The 20,826-nt window shown below is 42.5% G+C and overlaps 1 protein-coding gene across 17 annotated transcripts in view; it reads right to left on the bottom strand.

Annotated features, from left to right (window-relative positions):
• The window catches only part of DTNA (dystrobrevin alpha), a 693,791-nt gene that overhangs the window by 337,992 nt on the left and 334,973 nt on the right, over window positions 1-20,826 (bottom strand). For all 17 annotated transcript variants that reach the window (XM_086965704.1, XM_086965706.1, XM_086965705.1 and 14 more), the window contains exon 5: window positions 1,427-1,512. In XM_086965704.1, coding sequence (XP_086821830.1) covers window positions 1,427-1,512 — 86 coding nt within the window. The remainder of the gene's footprint in view (window positions 1-1,426; window positions 1,513-20,826) is intronic.

Here is a 20,826-nt window from a genome sequence, read left to right as displayed (position 1 = left end):
GTCCTTGCACCAGTGTTGTTCCTAATATATATTAATGAACTAGCGGTGAGGGTCACAGAGAAGGGACAGGATTAGCAGTTAGGAGCAAGCCCGTACCTGTGCTCTTGCATTCAGACGATATAGTGTTAATTGGCTAAAAACATTAATTATTACTTTTGTTTGTTTCATGCAAGAGCTGAACCTTTCAACCAATCTCTCTAAAAAACATGGTGGAGAAAATATGAAGAGTTGGGCATATTCAATCAAGCGCCGCCCTAATAGAAGGGTGTGTCATTCCCAATTTCTTGGGTGTGACCTTCGACCGGGCTGGTTCCTGGGATCCCTGCTTGGCAAACAGGAAGCTGTGCTTTGCTCAGCCTGCAGGGTTCTTGTTCAAACTAGCTGCAAGCAGTGGCAATTAACAGATGGCCTCGCTAATGTAAATTTACAATCATACATGCATCACTGTTCTGACCTATGGGTCCAGAATCGAGGGGAGGGGGTTACAAGGACTTGACTAGCCTTCAGGGTGAGGCAAATTGTCCCCTCCAAGATCTTAGGGGTCGGTTAGGATGGCGGGCAGATGGCCGCTGCCGGTCCGGTATTGGCAACCGCCGTACCAGTGGCGCCATCCGCCCGCAATCGAAACCCGGAAAACTGGCGGGCTGATTAGCATCGCAGTTGTGACCGCAGCGGTGTGATTTTCCGCCCGCTCCTTTTCCGTCGGTTGCAGTCCGCCTGCTTACCTGGCGGACTGAGCTGGACCGCTACAATTGTTGCGGATCAGGGCCAAACACCACCGGCACGATTATGATGCCGGCGGTAGCCAGCCTTTCCGCTGCAGTGGAACCGCCATGGAAAGGGTGGCGGAGACATGTTCCGGAGGCCCATTGCGGGCCCCCGATGTGTTTGGGGTGTGTTGGTGCACTGTGGGGGTACCCCCCTACATTTCCCTGTGCCTGGTGGCAGGCACTGTGCAGTGCCTGCCACGCAGTGCAGGGAGATGCAGGACATGCTCCTTTTAACATTGCAGTGGTTCTGCTGGCAGCAGCTACCGCCGCAATGTTAATCGCCAGAATCCGACCGCCGCGGTTGGATTTCAACTTCGGAGCATCCTAATTGGACTGGCGGTTATGCTGCGGTCCTTGCTGGCGGACTTTTCCCGCTACCATGGCGGTCGGGGAGGTTTTCCGACCGCCATCATAATCGCCCCCTCAGTGTATAAGATACCATAAAAACATGCCAGAAGTTAAAAGGAGGATGATGAAATTAACATTCAGAAGCAAGCTGTAGCTGTAAACCAGAAAATACTACTATCATACGAGCCTTCTGAAATAGACATAAATCCATGCCAGCCTCATGTAATGCAGATATCCATGCCAGCCTCATGTAACAAAGACATCAATGCCAGCCTCATGTGCTGTCTCATAAAGGAATCATTACTCACATCTCAATTTGTCCATGATCTTTCCTCCACACATTGTAGCCAAAGTCATTTTGACAGCGAAAACAGATATTTTACCATGGCCTTCCCTGGATAAAACAAATACAACATTTGTTATTTTGAATACTTTTAAGGCATACATGGTACATTTGATACATGATTTTAAGTATCCCTCCATTGCAGGACACATACATTTATTTATCATATTTCATAATGTTAACTTTGGCATAGCATAACAAAGTGATGCGATAAACCTTGTAAATAACTTCAGAATGATGCTCTGACCCCTAACAAATATACAAATCATAGAGAAGGCTCATCTTTCTAGATATTTATTGAAGGTGAGGAGTATCTTTGCATATTTGACTTTGAGCATTTTTATGACACAACAGCAGCAACAATATCAAATCCCATTATACATGGGATTTATATCAGGTATGTGGATTGCAGAATGCATTGGTGAAAAAGCCCAACAACAATCTTCGACACTATTTCATAGTCTTTGATTCCATTCTGAATTACTTTCACTGGAATTATTATTGTTATCTTCAGAGCACTTTATTTACATTTTGAAGTTTTGAAGCCCTTAAGGGGCGAGCACTTCCATTATGACAGGAGGGCTAGTATAGTTAGAAGCAGCAGATACAATGGAAGAGTCAAGCATAGCACTAGAGTGAAAAGAATGTTCAGAGCAGTTAATATGTCTATTCTACAAAAACCCTAGGAGGTGATCCCCTGTCTTCTTGACATTTACATTGTGCTTTTTGTTTTTTCGTTTTGAAACATATTTCATAACAATGCCGTAGGACTATCCTTAGACTGCCTGAATTGGAAGCAAATATGAAATCAGCATGCATCCACCACTAAACATATTAGCTTTTTGATGAACAGCATTTTAGATAAAATGTTTTCTTGGAGTCCCAAGAGCTTTTTATAAATTAGTACAACTGCGGATATACATTTAGCAGAAAATTGACCATTCTATAAAATTTCAGAGGTCCCCGGCTGTTCTCTTATTAGGATCAATAAATATTGGGAAGACTGTCCTTCTGGTTTGATTCTGGAATATGGTGTACGCTGTGGGAATGGGGATTCCTGTAGATCTATTTAATTGTAATTGTTTAATCTATGTGAGATCATATTTTATCACATTTTGTAAAAATATATATTATATGGGGAACAAGGGTTTTATGATACAATCTAAAAAGACAGTGCAAAATGGAGGGCGCACTAGGCAATTTGCTGTCTATTAAAAGTATTTATTTATCCTTGCAACATATGATACAACATCTAAAACTTACCAGTCGTCCCCTGCAACATTGTAATACAAACTGCAGGCGTTTTAGTCACTTGGAAAGAAGGACAATTGACACACACAGGAGGTACCATCCTCCCTCAAAAATAAAATACTAAGTTCTTAACAATAAATACGATAGTAACTTGTTTTAATGTGCACGTCTTTTGAAATCCAGATTTCATAAAATTAGAATTATGTGTAAAGAACGTAACTTCCCAAACAACCTGCCTATCATACTGTGGTTAGAAACCAAAAGATACAACTTAATAGCCACCCGTTTGTATTTTTCAGTTAATCAGTGGCCAGGCTTACCAGAGATTCATCATACTCCCCCATATAAATGAAGATGGAACAAAAGCATACTCAATTAAACTATCTTTATTGAGCGAAGGTCAAATATATATCTTATTTGTCAATCTAGGCAGGAATATCAGGAAAGAGAGTGCTATCACAATAGCTTTACACAGGCATGCAGGGTTTAGACCTTCATTTAAAGTCAGAAGAGGTCAGGTAAGCCGAGTTTGAAGGACAGGAGCATGGAAGTGAGGCTAGTACTCACTTCCGGGCTGTGGATGGGTCTTCTAAGGACCTTATGGATCAGTAACCATAAAGACCAGGGCAGGCACTGGAACAGTTGGTTAGATCTACTTTGCTTTGTTAGTTTGTTACACTGCATTGGTAAACCCTCATGGTTATTTTTACCCATATGCAAGCAGGGAGGGAGCAGCCCTGATATGAGGTTGAAGCAAATTGCAAGTTTTGATGGGCCTGGTAACAAAATAACTTCCTCCCCAGTTAATTCCCTTGAATCTAGAGACCACTGCTTTCTTTACCCGATTGTAGATTTCTGCTGGGTTTATACCACTTGAAACCTTGTTTCAAGAATTGAGTGCCAATATCATGCAAAGCCTTGTAGGCTGTGCAAAGCGCCTTGAGTTTTATGTGGGTCTCCACTGTCAGCCAGTGAAGCCTTCTGATGGCCTCATTGACTGATTGAAATTTGAAAATAATCCAAGAGCAATCTGGCTGACACATTTTGCATGGTTTGCAATTTATTCAGATACTGCTCTTGCAAATTTAGGTACAACTGATTCCAATAGTCAATTTTTGACAAAACTAGGGTTGTAATTACGGTTTTCTTAGTATCTGAGGGGATGAAGGGAATAATTTTTTTAATAATCCTCAAGGTCTTAAATGAAGATGAGACCACTGAATTGGTTTGATTTCCAAAATTCAGCCTGTCATCAATTACGACTCTTAAGTTCTTTTCCTGTTTTACTGGAATTGGGAGTGGTCCCATCTCCAATGGCCAACAGGATGGGGCCCAAAACTGGGAATTATTCCCCCAAAAAATCACCTCGGTCTTTCTAGAGTTTAGATTTGGCAAATATTGTTTATCCAGACACTGACTGCATGCATACAATAATGGCACTTAACAACACTGATGTATACATTATTGAATGCTAACAACACAATTTGTGTCTCATCTGCATAGGAGACAACAGAGAATCCAAAGGATTAAATCAGCAATGCTAGCTCTGTTATGCAAAGATTGAGCAATGTAGGGCTAAGCGAGGAACCTTGCAGGACCCCGCAAGGGAGAGAAAAAGGTTTAGAGGTGTATGAATCCAGGGCAATAGTTTGATCTATTCCTTCCAAGAGTGTGTTCAGAAGGGCAAGTGCCTTCTTTGTAATCCCGAAAGCCTCAAGGCGGTCGATCAAAGCAGTATGGCTGACCGTACCAAAAACCACTGACAGGTCGAGGAGAATATGGGCCGCAGGTTCTCCCTTATCCAATGCCGCCTTTGTTTCCTCGGTTGCCTTGATCAGAGCAGTCTCGGTGCTGTGTCCAGGTCCAAACCCAAACTGTGTTGGGTCCAGAAGATGGATACCCAGGATGAATTGCCCCATTTGTTAATTCATCACTTTCTCTGCAATTTTTGTAAGAAGTGGTAGGCGGAAAATGGGACGACAGTTAGTAGGATCTTCGGGGTTTAGGCTCGGTTTTTTCAGAAGAGGAAGAATTAAGGCCTTTTTCCAAAGTGATGGGAAATATCAAGCCACAAACATAGAGTTAAAGATGCTGGTTAAGTTAGTAACTATGGGCCCTGGGATCAGTTTTACCACTGAAGGTGAATCAGCCTGATCACTTGGTCAGGTGTAACTGAGGAGAATTCAAGAATAATTGTTTGTTCAAGGGCATCTAGAGTATTATTTTGTCAGCAGTGGCGGGATTTTTGTAGGTATCTTCCCTAGAGGCTAGATTTTGATTGGTGGCGAACTTTGGTCAACCTTATCACAAAAACACTGGGCAAGCGAGTGACAAAAAAGTGGGCTATTGCTTGCTTCTTTGTTGCCAGGAAGTTTGGTGACTTTAGGGATCATCTGGAATAATTCCTTAGAGGATTTTTTAGCTGCGATAATAGCAGCCCATTTTTTTCCTTTGTAAGTAGACATTCACATTTGGTCATAGAACGTTTATATATATTTTTATCATGTGCACAGTAATGTGACCTCCATTTTCTTTCACGCCTTCTACAGTTTTGTTTTTCCTGTCTGACTGCATCTGTAAACCATGTAACGGAGGGTTGTTTCCTACCAGCATTGGTTTATTTCTGGGGGTCTAGCAGAGTTTAACTATTCGGAGTACTACAGAGTGACTTGTTCAGAATCCTGGGAGAGTATAGGCTGTGAGCATAAAAGTTGCTGAATTAGTTGCCTGCTAACAATTTTGTCCCAGGTACGATAGCTGATTGGACCACCATGTGCCTGATTAGGTTGGGCTATGTGGGAAATATTGATTTCAAAAGTAATTGCAAGGTGGTTGGACCAAGATAGTGGCTTTAAGTCTTTTACTGCAATATGATGGTTATTTGAGAAGATCCCGTTTAGGGTATGGTCAGCCAAAGGAGTAGGCTTATGTAGTAATTGCAGGAGGCCAAGAGCATTCGTAGTTTCCAGGCGAGCCATAGTGTCTTCGTCTTCAGGGACTTGAAGAAGAAAGTTAAAGCCCTCTACAATTGTGAAATCATTACTGCAAACCATAGCTTCTAATTGTGAGCCAAAGTATTTTTAAAAACTACTCCTAGGGCCAGGAGGGCGGTAAATAAACAGACCCTTGGAAGATTGCTTTTTTTTGTAAGCTTGAAGCAGAAAGGCAGCGCTACACAATCTGTGGATGTTGCTGTGTCAAATTTGGTTTCAAGGAAATCTTTACAGATAATGCCTATCCCCCCACCCTTTTTCAGGGGTCTATCCAATTTATAAATTAGGATAACCCAAAGAAGTCCCAGCTACTAAGTCCAGACTGGTGGATCGCCCAGGATATTCAAGTCAATATTTAACTACGCGGCAAGAGTTTAGAAGCACACACTGCATTTTGGTCACTGTGTTATTAGAGGTAGAAAGATATCCGGATGCCAGATTGCATTGTTGAATCACGTGGGCATGTAATTGGAAACCCAGTAATTGACTGCTGCTCCTCCCTTCTGTCTTCAGAATAGACTCTTGTATACAATCGAGTATTTAAAAGTTTCCTTTAGAGTACTTGCATTCTGTGGCGAAAACGTAATTAAAAAAATTCTTTCTGATTACATATATTGTCGGCCAACCAGACCCAAGGTCTGGAGACATCAATGTAAAGTCACATGACGCTTCTACGCCATTCAAAAATAAAACAAAAAACAGCCTGGCCTACTTTCAACAAAATTCTCAACATGTGGTCACCTGCAGCTTCTCTATGTTTATTATAATCAGGAACAGGGGCACCAGATGGACCTGTTGTTTGCACAACAGGACAGCAAGTAAAATCGATCTTGCTATGTTAAGGGCTGCCTCAATTAAGCAAACAGTGGCCACATACAGTAATGAGATCTGGCTCGCAAATTACATTACTACGAGCGCATGTCTATCCAACTCATTTCATAAGATTTGATATGGCTTTGACCAAGCCGAGTGAAGCAAACACGAACACAGTGCTTCCTCCATTGTTACAATTTGATTTAGTGACATGAGCTGCAGCAATAAAAATCTACAAATTGGTACCATTACAAAGAAAATGTGTTTTCTAGCTGATAGGATACATGTCACAAACACTGGCACATTATATCTCTGTTTCCCAAGGTGCCCCATATTAAGAAAAATCAGCACTGGAGATGGCCTTCTTCCAGTTTTTGGTTAATAACTTCAATTAATCAACCAGGGTTTGTAGAGCGCGTCTAATCACCCGTTAGGGCAGAGTCTTCAAACTTTTGGAAGCCAAGACCCCCCTGCCAACAGTTACAGGCGTAAGGCCCCCCTCCTGACAAAAATTTCTAAACCTCTAGGCAGGGCTACTGGAATTATGAGGCAGGTGAGTACAAATTATGCAACAGGCTTGACTAAATTGTGTGAGTAGAAAATTTAAATAATGTTCTGTGATACTGCGTATTTTGGGATAGCATTGCTTTATTATTTTGACATTTTTTAAACACAGTAACACGGAGGAAAGATTTCAACCCATCAGTACCAGTTTATAACCAAAATACAGCAATGAACATCAGAAAGATGTCTAGTCAACCTTTGTGAAGGGCCTCCCACTCCGCAGGAATATGCGCTGCCACATTAGAAGCTCACCTGGCCATTGCTGGGAGCAGCAAGGGTTCCTTCAAACCCTGGCGATCTTGTGCAGAGTTAAGCAGTTTACCCATGCCCCTTTCCTCTCACCCCTTCCTTCCATCCCTCTCTTCTCTCCTCTCCCAACCCCGGATCCCTCTCTCACATTGTAGGCAGATGGTTATTAGCCCCAGGACACATTTTGGTAACAGTAGCGCACTACAAATGTAAATAATAATAGGCAGAAGCAGGGGATCCACTAGACCCAAACTTCGGGGGGTTTAACACTCCCAGCCAGGGCTGGCCCTAGCACTGGTCGCACACGGTGCAAAGGTCTTTCCACCTTCTCCATGAATTCCCTCACTATCACTCACCAACAATACACCTCATCTCTCTATAGCATCTGTCTGACAAAATAATCATAGTTTACTCACACTCACTTCTGTGATATGAATGGTACATCTTCTTTGCACCAGGTACTTTAACCTTCTGCACTGTGTGGGTGACAAGATTGTCCATGTGACTGCACGTAGAGCAATGCAACAGTGTGAGAGTAGGGTAAAAGGAGTGACTACAGGTTGAGTGAGGTGACCATATGAATTTGGGTTCGGCTGTAAGTACAGAGTGGGACAAATTAGTGCATGGTTAGTGATGGCCTTGTTTGAGTGAGCTACAGATTGAGCAGTGAGGGGGGACAGGTGAGTGAAGTGTCACATGAGTGCAAGATGAGAAGTGTGCTCGTGTGACTGCAAGGTGAGGTACAGAGTGAACAATGCAAGCAAATTTTTAGTGCAGAGTGATCACTGTGAGAGCAGGGTGAGCGTGTGAATGTTGTGAGTGCATGGTGATCAGTGTGAGTGCATTGTGATCACTGTGAGTGCATTGTGATCACTGTAAGTGCAGGGTGAGCGGGTGAAAGTTGTGAGTGCATGGTGATCAGTGTGAGTGCATTGTGATCAGTGTGAGTGCATTGTGATCGCTGTGAGTGCATGGCAATCGCTGTGAGTGCATGCCGATCATTGTGAATGCATGGCGATCAGTGTGAGTGCATGGCGATCAGTGTGAGTGCATGGCGATCAGTGTGAGTGCATGGCGATCAGTGTGAGTGCATGGCGATCAGTGTGAGTGCATTGTGATCGCTATGAGTGCATGGTGATCAGTGAGAGTGCATTGTGATCGCTGCGAGTGCAGGGTGAGCGTGAAAGTGAAGACGAGAATGAGAAGTGAGTTGTCTGAAAGCAGGGTGCATTCCCTGAATCTTGAAGTGTAGGGTTTCAGATATAAGTTAAACTATTGCTATAATGGCATTAATCAAGGATTGAGGATGGAGGAAATAAATAATGTGCTGATCCTGCAACAAACTTCAAGTCTTATGATTAGGGTTACCAGCTCATTATTTTGATGGCCCAGAAATAAACAGTCACCTAAAGCTGTATTTTTAGCACTTATCTGTGAATACTTAGAACAGCAATTATAAATAGAAAGCACTTTTAATTGTGTCACTTTTAATTGTGTTCTAGGGCTGCCTCAATGATCCATGACTGAAAATTAAAGAGAACAAAGACAGAAAAGTCACATAACTAATTAATACATACTTTTTATTTATAACTCTATTTAGTGTCAAGAGCAGGCATTTTTCTTTTGGCAACCCAACTTTATATTCCTTTTCATTAAATGCATTCTCACACTACAGCAAGAAGTGTAAAAATACAAATGTAAGGGATAGGCAGAGTGGGGGCCCAGGGGGTACTGGAACCATAAAAAAACATTAGGCCTCTGTAACCAGTTTACAAAGGCATGTAAAGATGCTAATGGTCTTTAAAGACCTGTGAAAAACTCGGGCATGCCGGAGATAAGACTCCACACACTGCCCAGCCGAGCCCCCAGCAGCTCGAGTTTCACTGCAGCAGCCCGGGCTGAGACAGAGGACGGGGGAAGAGGGGGGCTGAAGCCCTGGAGGCCAGGACAGACTGTGACTGTGAATGCGCGACCCCCTTCACACCACTCCATGGCCCCCCAGGGGGTCGCGCCCCACAGTTTGAAGACCCCTGCGTTTGGGTATCCAGGCGCAAGGCTCTTGAAGCTAGGGGGTGGGACCAGTCGAAAAGCTAGGTCTTGACTCCCTTTCTAAATTCCGGGAGAGAGGATGATGGTTGGAGATGGTTCCATGACCTGGCAGCGAGACAGGAGAAGAATTGTCCTCCACTATTGCTTCAGTGGATGCAGGGAGTGTGAGCGAGGGTGTGAGAGGCGGATCCCAGGTGTCTGGAGGGTTGGTGGAACTTCATGCGGTGTTTGATGTATGCTTGTCCTTGATGGTGAAGGGCTTTGTAGGCATGTATCAGCATCTTGAATTAACATCTTTTCTGGATGGGAAACCAGTGGAGCGTCTTGAGGTGAGAGGTGATGTGGGTCTGTTTGTGGAGGTCGGGGAGGAGTCTGGCAGCGGAGTTCTGTATCGTCTGGAGTTTCTTCAGGAGTTGGGTGGTGATTTCTACGAACATTACATTGCCATAGTCCAGCTGGCTGGTGACTAGGGCTTGAGTAACGATCTTCCTAGTGTTGACAAGGAGCCATCTGAAGATTTTTCGGAGCATGCAAAGAGTGAGATAACAGGCAGAAGAGCCCTCATATCCCTTAAAACCTTTCTTTTCGGTTCATAAGATTCTGCCTTAGACCTTTTTGCTCTCTGTTCAATTAGCGCCAGGACACCCCGTTGGGGTAGCTGCGCGCTTTATAAAATACACAAATAAAATAAATAAAAAATGATGTGGCTTTTTATGGTGAGTTTGCTGTGCAGGACGATGCCAAGGCTGCTGGTGTTGTCTGTCGTGTGGGTCCAAGTGCGGAGGACCACTAGGAGTCGTTTCATAGGGAGGTGTGTCGGGGTTGTCAGCAGCTCCAGGGAAGAGGTACGCCACTAACCTGTCTGTAGCAGCCAGCAGGAACAATGCCATGAAGGAAGGCCCCCCTCTTGCCCTAGACACTTCCTCTCTCACAATATAGTTATGACATTGCGAGAACAGGGGGTCCCCAAGGGAAAAGGGGAGTGGATAAAATAATAAAGTGCCCTGTTGTCCCACAGGTCTGGGTAAGAGCCCTTGCTTCTATCAGGGAGTCTGTATGTGCAAGAAAAAAGGTAGAAAAACCAGTAAGGGTCATACAGTACAAACATGCATTACACACTACAGCGTTATATCAAGAAGTCACTTACATGCAAGCTCTGGCTCCTATTCAAGGTAGATAGCAGTATATCAATTAGTTCTGCCTCCTTTTATATAAAAAAAAAGGTAGGCATTAGGGTGTCAACAAAAGAAGGCAAGGTACTTGGTGGGCTATTCAGTCATAGACCACTTCGTCGGTTTGTAGCCTTCAACTGAGGAACAATGAAGACACAGAGGACTGTTTCTAGTTAGAGATTAGCATAGGTATTATCTGTGTTGCACATGCAAGTCTTGAGCAATTGTCATAGTCACGAAAGTAAATTAAAAGGGAACAAAAGGAAAAAATAATCCCTTGTAGGGCTCTCTCCTTTGGAAGCCCCGGTATTTAATGCTTCGTGAACAAAGTCTCGGAAAAATGCATAAGCGGCCGGATGCCGGAAGACCCTAACTGCGGGCTGCTCCTCTGCGAAATTATAGACGAGTAACTAGACCCACGTTGCGCTGTTCTCGAGAGGAGAGCTCTTCCATGAGCAGTCTTCCACTCTCGGAACGGCGGATTTTACCTTTCTCGGCGTGGACGTCTCGGGACTCCTAGTGAAGGCTCCGGAAAGCTGGTAGAATCGGGAAATGCAGGGTGTGTGCTGAAACCTCCAGCGGGGAAGCACCATCCGCTTAACAGCATCGGACGATGTTGTCAAGCACCATTTTGCTTCTGGGGCGGTGCTTTATTGAATCTGCAAGGAGAGGTTGAACATCTACTTCCGGTGGACGCGGCCCTAAGCCTTCTGGGAGCTGTAGTTTTATGGGCGTTTCTGCAGAGTTTGGCGTGCACATTCGCAACAAAGAAGGGTGAGGTGTGTGTATGCCCTATCTGTACCTGATTTCTACTCTGAATGCTGGGAATCGGGACAAGGTGTTACTCCCATAAATCAGCCCTTTCGTCTTGTCTGCATTGAGTTTTAGGCAGTTGGTCTTCATCCAGCTGGCAATACTTGCCATTCACTTGTGGAAGTTGGTCCTAGTGATGGATGGGTCTTCTGAAAACGAGAGGATGAGCTGGGTGTCCTCTACATAGGAAATGATGTTGAAACCAGAGGTTCTGAGAATGTTGGCCATGGGAGTCAAGTAAGTATTAAACAGGGTGGTGCTGAAGGATGAGCCTTGAGGGACGTTACAGATTATGCTCTTGGGTTCGAGGTGAATGGTGGTGGGTGGATTCTCTGGGTTCTTCCTGTGAGGAAGGAGGCAACCCATTTAGGGCATCTCCCTAGATCCCGATGTGATGACGTCTCTTGATAAAGAGTGTGGTGGGATAGGGTATTTAATGTTGCTGAGGGGTCGAGGAGGTTCAGGGATGCTTTTTCTCCCCTGTCAAGAAGGGTTCTGATGTTATCAGTGGCAGCGATCAGGGCGGTCTCCGTGCTGTGGTTGGTGGGAAAACAAGATTGGGAGGTGTCAAGCAGATTGTTGATCTCCAGGTGTTCGGTGAGTTGGTGGCCTTTTCGAGGACTTTGGCAGGGTAAGGGAGCAGAGAGATGGTGCTGTGGTTCTTGAGTCCACTGAGGTCTGTGGAGGCTTTCTTGATGAGGGGTTTGACCTCTGTCCATTTCCATTCCTTGGGGAAGGTGGCCGTGGGGATGGATGCGTTGAGATTGCAGGTGAGTTGGCTGCTGATTTTCTTGCTCCTGAGGTTGAAAAAGTGGTAGGGACAGGGGCCCCTGGGGCGCTCCTGAGTGGACAGAATTTATGATGGCTGTGGTGCTCTGTGTGGTGAGCTGTTCCCATGCGGTGAGTAGGTGGTTGTAGTTGGCATCAGTGGGAGCGAGGAGGCTGGAGAGGTCGGTGGTTTGAAATTCGATGTTTCTGTAGATGGTGGATCTCTTGTTGTGGAATTAGTCTGCCAGGGTGTCACAGAGTTCCAGGGAAGGGGTAATTGTGATTTCGGTGACTGGCGGGCTGAAGAACTCTCTGACGATGTTGAAGAGTTATTTGCTGTGGTTGGAGATGGCTTCGATGCAGTTGGCCGGGGTGCACCTTTTCATGTCTTTCAGGAGTTGGTGGTATTTGTTGAGGACTGAATTGAAGGTGACTTAGTCTTGGCAGCCTGTTCAAGATTGGTTGCGGAGTAGGGATGGGTGGTGTTGAGGGTGTTCGTCCACTGGCTCTCTGCCACTTTGTTCCAGCTGCGGTGGAGGAGTTTGGAGGTTTGGTGGTGGTGCCTGGGGATTCTGTTATGGTGAAGTGGAAGGTGGTTAGTTAACCGAGGTGAGTTTGGAGACATGACTGTACTTGACTGTTGCTGCCCATGAAGATCGGGTCCTCGGTTTGTCCTGCACTATGTGTAGTGTTGGCGATCAGTTGGGTGAAGTCGATATTGCTTATGCTTGCCAGGAAATTGGCAGTGTTTGTGTCGTTGGGGTCGTCATGGTGGAAATTGAGGTCACCAAGGAAGATGCAGTGCTTGGAGTCAATGGCGAGAGGGGTGATGAAATCGGGGAGGGTGTTGCAGAAGCCAGGGTGTGGTCCAGGGGGTCAGTAGGCGAGGGTGCCTCTGATGGTTGTTCTGCTGTTGGTTTGGAGTTGTAAGTTGAGGTGTTCAAATATTGGTGTGTTGTCGTCTTTGGTGGTGTTGCAGTGGATGATTTCTTTGTGGATGATGGTGATACTGCCTCTGTGTTTGTAAGTGGGATCCCGGTTTATCATCTTGTAGCCATTGGGAGTCACAGTTGCGACTTCAGGAGTGGAAGCGGGGTTTGAGTCAGGTCTCGATGATGAAGATAATGTCGGTTTGAGGGAGGTGATGGTCTTCTTGATTTCAGTGGTGTGTTTCCAGAGTAATTGAGCAAGAGGCAGTGGAGTAGTCTGGGATGGTCAGTGAAGTGGGTGTGATGATGATTTACATGTGGCAGGAGGTTCTGAGTTGCAGGAGAAGAGACAGTGGTGGCAGTTAAAAGGTCCTACCGTTGATCAAGGAGAGGTGAGGCAGCAGCTGTTGTTCTGGTGTTTGGGGTCCAGGGCTTGGAGCTCAGTGGTGGAGTATCTGTCAGTGGCGGGAGGGCCAATGTTCCCTCCGCTGGTTGCAGTCCAGGTGCGGACGGGTGCAAGCGGGCTTGCCTTTGGAGCGCCAGAAGCATGGCTGCTCTGTGGTCCGCTGGGAGGCAGCACTGTGGCCTCCATTAACAAGGTCCTGGAAGGGCGGAGAAGCGCTGGGTGGCAGGAGCGGTGAACGGGAGGGAAAAGGAGTGAGCAGCGAGGCGAGTCGTCTCCAACAGACAAACGGCGCAGTACAGCAATCAAAACTAAAATTGACAACAGAGAGTGACATAGTACAAGTAAATGTAAATTACAGGTTTAACAGCAGAAAAATAAAATTGACAACAGCGAAGGACTAAAATTGAACAATAATGTAATCAATGGATGAAACGGTTAACAGAACGCAGTGGAACACAGAACAAATAAAAGTAAAGAGTGAAAGGACTAAGCAATACAATACAGGAACTAAGCAGTGTTACCAGGTGGGGCAGCAGAATGCGGCAAGGGGACAATAAAGTAGGAGAGTCAGGGAGATCTGCAGATACGAAGGCAGCGTGATGTGAGCGAATTAGGCAACTGCTTAATGGAGTCACTCTGTGGTCTCCATTAAGTAGGTCTTGGGAAGGGGAAGAATCGCTGAGTGGCAGGAAGTTGAAGCATTGAATGAGCTGGAAAAGGAGCAAGCGGCAAGGCTTGCCGGCTCCAGCAGGAAAACGGTGCGGTACAGCAATCGAAATCGATATTGACAACAGTGTATGAGATAGTACAAGTAAGACTAGATTACAGGTTTAACAGCAGTAAAATAAGACTGACAACAGTGAAGGAATAAAATTAAACAATTATGTAATCAGTGGCTACAACAGTTAACAGAATGCAGTAGAACACCAAGCAAATAAAATTTTAAAGCAAAAGGATTAAACAATACAGTACAGGAACCAAAAAATGCTACTAGGAGGGTCAGCAGGGGCGGTAAGGGGACGAGTGGCAGAGTCAGGGAGACCTGCGATGCAAAGGCAGCAAGAGGGGAGCGGATGAGGGAATTTGATTATTTTGTAAGGTAGTGCACTTCTCGCCTGTGATGGCACCACAGTGGAATCCGCTTGCAAACTCTGTTCTACCATGTCAGGGCAGAAAGGCCGCACACCGTGATTGGAGGGCTAATATGTCATAAGCACAGAATATTTCCAGCATATATTACTGCATTTTGAGTTGTCTGCATCACGTGACAGCAAAGGTGTGAGCAATGGAAGTATTAAATAAAAAAACAATAATAAGAGTAACAAATAAGTAACTCCATTACTAAATATATTCATTTTCTTCTTACTACAATCAAACAATGTAGTCCAATCTCTCAGTTACTTTTAGCAGCAAAACTTTCACTGTTTAAAGAAGCAATGGTTAAAAGCTAACTGCACCCAAATAAACATCAAAAGTATGTAATGAGTAAGTTGTGTGATATGATCATCTTGGGGTTCTGGTGCCTTCAGCCTCGTGGGTTCTGATGACACCAGAACCCCTCAATTACATTAAAACACCATATAACACAATTACCTATTATGTATGCCATATACAGTATATGATACAGTGTTTTTACTGCTCAGAATGCAGTGATGTAAATCTATATTTCAAGTAATCTGTGATATCTTTGCCATACTGTGTGAAAATAGAAACATCAGAGCTTTTGCAGAGCTTCACCAGTGCTCATTTTTGATTGATTAGTAAGGAAAAGCTTCAAACAACTGAGTTTAGCGGTATCTTGTCGCTAGGGTCTGAGGAAGTCAAGAAACATCATAACATTCCGAATGCAATAGGAGTGCATCAACAGCGCTGATGTGCGGTCATTAACCCTAAATATCTCTCTCCATAATCACCGGAACCTTTTTAATCAAGAGTCTGTTCATGAAGGATGATTATAATGCAATCATCACCAACATTTCGCACTGCCTTGCTAGCAGAGCTCTGTGCTTTATAGCCAAAGTGCATTTTTAAGAAAGACAATCTTATTTTATCACAATCCTGCTTTTTAAACATATATTAAATTATTTTCTTTTCACTACAATCAGCCAGTATATTAAAGTATTGTCCTTCTTGTTTTCAATAAATCTGGCCACATTTAAAAAGATCATGAAAATGTGGCTGGTCAACACACTGTTAACACAGACTTAGTTGCGCACAACTTAAGTAAAATTTATCGATCAAACTTTGTTTTCTACTTTCTGTACAAACTGTTTATTCATGTTAATATGAACATTCAATGAATCTCTTCATAAACATTGTGTGATAATTTACATAAACATGATTTCATCCATTGACGAAGCAACATAAATCAAATTATACAATAAAGAAAACATTAAATTCTCTTGTGTATGTTGTTATTCGCCCAATGCATTTCGGGACTATAGTAGGGTCCCTTCGTCAGGGGCAACACTGAAAAATAAAATGTCATATACAGGCGCATAAGTAAGTTATACTGGTTCCATGATAACATGCTTCAATGAACTTTATCTAAATCCTCCACCAGACAATACCACCAAAGGTGAGAAATAGTGAAAAAGCAAAAGGAAATCCAAAGTAAACTTCACTCACACTAAAACACGAAGGCCACTTCCTCTGGCTCGCATGAGCTGCTTTAAATTCAAAACCAATTCCTAAAAAAACAGTATGAATGGGAAGGTAACTAACGTGGCTCAAAACCTGTCAATGTGCACCACTGAACGTTAAACGCGAATGCATACCTGCAAATCCGCAGAGTCTGTGCAACACGTTGATTAAATGCCGCTCGAAGGCGCTTCGTCTCCAAAATCCTATCACATAAAAGACAGCCTAATCATTGAGGAGTCTACACGCGGAAACAAACTGAATGTGAGAATTCGACCTACTGCGTCAACTCTTACCGTGATCTAGAGTGCGTAGCTCATAGCCAAAACCACTCGGTGTACCTCTTCCATATAGAGACACCCGCGAATGTTGAAACAAAAACGTTTCATGGTATAACTAACCTAACAGTTCATTCTATTGGACAATCACTAGAAATCTCTACCAATCAGCATCGCTTTCACTGGCGCGGCCAGCTACGTCAGATGTCAATACGGGAAATACCTCTCTGCGCTGCATCAAAAGCCGTGTTAGCAACCATCATATAACCGGCGTGCCACGTGTTTAGTCAAAACAGGAAACTTTAACAACTAAGCTCCAAAGGCAATGTTAAATGTTCAGCCCTACGGTATACCAATAAAGCTTAGCTAGTATGTCGACCGTATATCGCTTACGAACTCTACTTTCACGACAATGAAAGACTCGACAGTTGCCTATTTAAGAACTAAATCTGTACATAACCACTCTAGACTACTAGTAGAAAAAATAAAATAATAAATAGTGAAAAATAGTGAAACACATACACACAAAAGGAAACAAACTCATACATGAAAAGAAGCAAAAAACTCATAAAATTCTATGGTGTTACCATTTTACATGAATAGAACTTTCATGAAGCAACATTGTTAATAAAACATTGTGTTGTTACCATTTTATCGAGAAACAGGATTGTCATAATTGCAAAACAATTGAAAGACATTTACAGATAACTACTCAATTCAATACGGTCATTAAGACCCCCAGGGGTCAGAGTACCAAGCATTTTAATCCAATATGATTCTCTCTGCAATAATTTTTTGTTTATATCAATCCCTTCTGTTAATGACACAATTTCTAGAATTGTAAATCTCAATTGGGCTATGGAATGCTTTTTTTCTAGCCAGTGTGTAGCTAAAGGTGATGTCATGGACTTGTTCCGTATTCTACTCTTGTTTTCTGAAATACGAATTTTAAGCTTTTGCTCAGTCTTTCCTACATATAAAAGCCCACATGGACATTTGATCATGTATACAACTTGGTTGTTATTGCAGTCACCTTCAAACTTCAATTTAATGGTCCTACCCGAATGTGGGTGGGTAATTTCATTGCCAACGATTGCATTGTTACAATGCACACAATTTGCACATGGCCTCATCCCTTTGAAATCTTTCTTTTTTGGAATCTCTGATTGTTTCAACAATTCTTTCAAATTCTTGGAACGAGTGTAAGCGAATAGGGGTTTTTCCGTGAAACTATTCTGAAAATCATTTTCCTGCTGTAGAAGTTCCCATCTTTGGTGGATAATGTTTTTAATCTTTTGTGAATTGGTTGAAAATTTGGAAACAAACACATTGCGTCTCTGAAATTCCCTTTGTGGTTTGGATAGCAGAGCTGTACGATTTCTTTCAAGCGCTTTAATTTGTGCTGTCTCAAGTACTTCTGTAGGGTAACCTCTCTTTTTGTAGTTTTCCTTGTATTCATTGATGTAGTCAATGCATGCATTTTGTTTAGTTACTATTCTCCTGATCCTTAAAAACTGTGAATATGGAAGGTTTTTTAACAGATTCTGAGGATGAAAACTTTGGAAATGTAACATGCTGTTTTTGTCGGTAGGTTTCCGGTAAAGTGAAGTGTTGATACATTCACCCTCTATCTCTACATTCACATCCAAATATGCAATCATGGATCTGCTTGTGGTGTATGTAACTTGAATACGTGGATTCCTCAAATTCAATGTCAGTATATTCTGATTCAATTGTGCTTCTGTACCAGACCATATTAAAAAAATATCATCTATGAAGCAACAAAAAAATTCAAGATTGTCTGTACAGTCCTTGCGTGCGAAAATATGCTCATGCTCAAATTTCGCCATATAGGTGTTGGCATATACCGGAGCCCCAGTAAAGCCCATCGATGTACCGCTAAGCTGCATGTAAAATCTGTCTGACCACTTGAAGTAACTGTTTTGTAAACAAAACTGTGTAAGCTCGAGTAAAAATACTGGATTCATTTCCATTTCTGGGTGTTGTAACAACATCCATTCTTCAGCCTCAAGTCCATCAGTATGCCCAATCGAGGTGTATAGCGACACAACATCTATGGTACATAGAATGTATTCTCTTCCAGCTTTTAATTGTATCGATGCCAACTTGAGTAAAAAATCTGTTGTATCTTGTATGTAGGTGTGCCATTTTTGGATGAAAGGTTGCAAAAAGTAATCAATTATTTGCCCTGCTGGTTCAAAAATCGAGTTACAACCCGACACAATGGGTCGGAAGGGTGGATCTTCCAATGATTTATGCACTTTGGGCAACATATAGATTTTTGGTCTGCTAGGATTTTTTACCATAATGAATTTTGCCATGTTCGTTGTAATCCAATCTTCATCTATGGCTTTGTCTATCAATGATTGTAATATCCTTTGTATTTCAATTGTCGGATCTTGTTGTAGCAGTAGGTAAATGTTGGTGTCATTCACATGTTCTTCAACCTTCCTTTGGTAGAATTCAGTATCCATTAATACTAATGCTCCCCCTTTATCCGCTTTCTGAAAGGTTAGCTCTGTTTTTTTAGCTAGTTGAATCAAAATGCTTTTTTCCAATCTGTTCAAATTGTTGGGAATTTTTCTGTTGTATCTGTAGTTCAATTTTTTTAAATCCTTTATTACCAGGGTCTCAAAAAGATCCAATGTCTTGTGTGAAGTGGGTGCTTCAAATGTGCTTTTTGGTCGAAAGATTTCAATCTTTTTTGTTGTTTCATTTTCATCTGTTGGTACAACATTGTCAAAAAAATTTCTCAGTCTCAAGTTTCTCATAAATTTATAAAAAGCTATTTCATCTTCAAATTTGGAACCTGTATACGTAGGAACAAATGTTATGCCTTTGTTCAGAATTCTCTCTTCATGGATAGTCAAAGGGTACTTGGAGATGTTTATTACGAGGGTTTCCCCTGGCTCCGTAATCCTTTTTTGAGTTTCTCTTTCTCTTTTTCTTTTTCCTCTCCTTGTTTTTTTGTTGAATCTTGCTCTGGTGGGCGATCTGTCTCTGTGACCTGGGTTAAAAAAGACACCTGTGGTCCTGAGGTACTGGCTTTTTCTGCCTGAGTTACACCTGGTGGATGAGTTATTTTGATGGGCGCTCGGGATGAATCGATATCTTTATCTGTGGCTAGACTTTCCTCAGAGGAGGTTGTTGTTGGACGTCGGGTGAAGCGTCTTTGGGCATACACCTCTGCCCAGGTGTATGCCTCATTCAGCTTATAATCTATTGTATCACGTTTAAACTTTCTTAATTTGGTCTCCTGTAATTATTTCCCGTATTCATCCAATTTAATGTTAAGATCACTCAAAAATCTGCCTAGTTCATCTTCAGGCATTCTTTCAGCAAGATCCGATCGAATAGTAGAGATTTCTGTCTTAAGTTCATCAATGGTTTTCGCTAGTTCCTCGATGATAAGAAGAATTAAATCCAACGAGCATTTGTTTAGTGTGTCACAAAAACCAAACAAAGTAAAGAGGATAGCACTCCTATAAAGTAACAATTATAAGGTTTGGAGCAAAATTAAGTAGCCCCCAGTAAGTGAGACTCTAATATTTTGTAGAGTAAACACAAAAAAACAAGTTATGAAGTAACATTCAATGGCAATGATAGAGTTCTAGGATATAGTCCACTTGTTTTTGTTTTCAATCTTTATTCTTGTGATTCCAAAGCACAGATTATTCCAGCAGGATTAAACATCACCAACACGTGTTTCGTCCTACACAAGGACTTTTTCAAGGCTGGAAAATTAACAAAAATATATATACAATGTAATGATTCATATTGCTAAAAATACATACATCTCATATATTAATTACAATTAAAAACTTTATATACAATAGTGTATTCTGTTAGCTAACTTTGCCCATTCTGTCAAACTGGTTATTAACACAGCGGGCAGGACCGGATCTCAAGAAACATACCCTATGATGTCAGCCAGAAAACACAATACCATCTATACATACAGACAACAACACAATGTATTGATCAGTCCTATACATGGGATATCTATGGCAAAGATAGAAATCCTTGTAGGGCTATGTAAAATGAGACGTGACATTTGAGATATATAAAAATTTGCAGTTATATGCATATAGATCTCCTATGGGGCTAAGCAAATAATGCTGTAGATTTGTGCATAATGTACTTTTGGGAATATGTAAATAAAAGGAGACTCACCAGAAAGTCAGGTGAGCTAAATCGTCCAATGGATGTCCAGAATGAAGTGATAGGCCACAGTTGGTAGAAAAGAATAGAAATTCTGAGAAAAGAAGAGGCATCATAAATATTGGAATTTGGGAGTCTAAAGAAAGATACTAGCGGCGAGCTATGGTTTTCTGCGCATGAGGTTTTGATATAGTAGCCCAATTACCGATTTCTAATGCATTGTATGATACTTATTTCTTGTAGCGTCCCAACTTATCA

This window comes from Lissotriton vulgaris, chromosome 4_1 (assembly GCF_964263255.1).
Source record: "Lissotriton vulgaris chromosome 4_1, aLisVul1.2, whole genome shotgun sequence".
Lineage (NCBI taxonomy): Eukaryota > Metazoa > Chordata > Amphibia > Caudata > Salamandridae > Lissotriton > Lissotriton vulgaris.
This window is presented reverse-complemented; position numbering and strand designations above follow the sequence as displayed.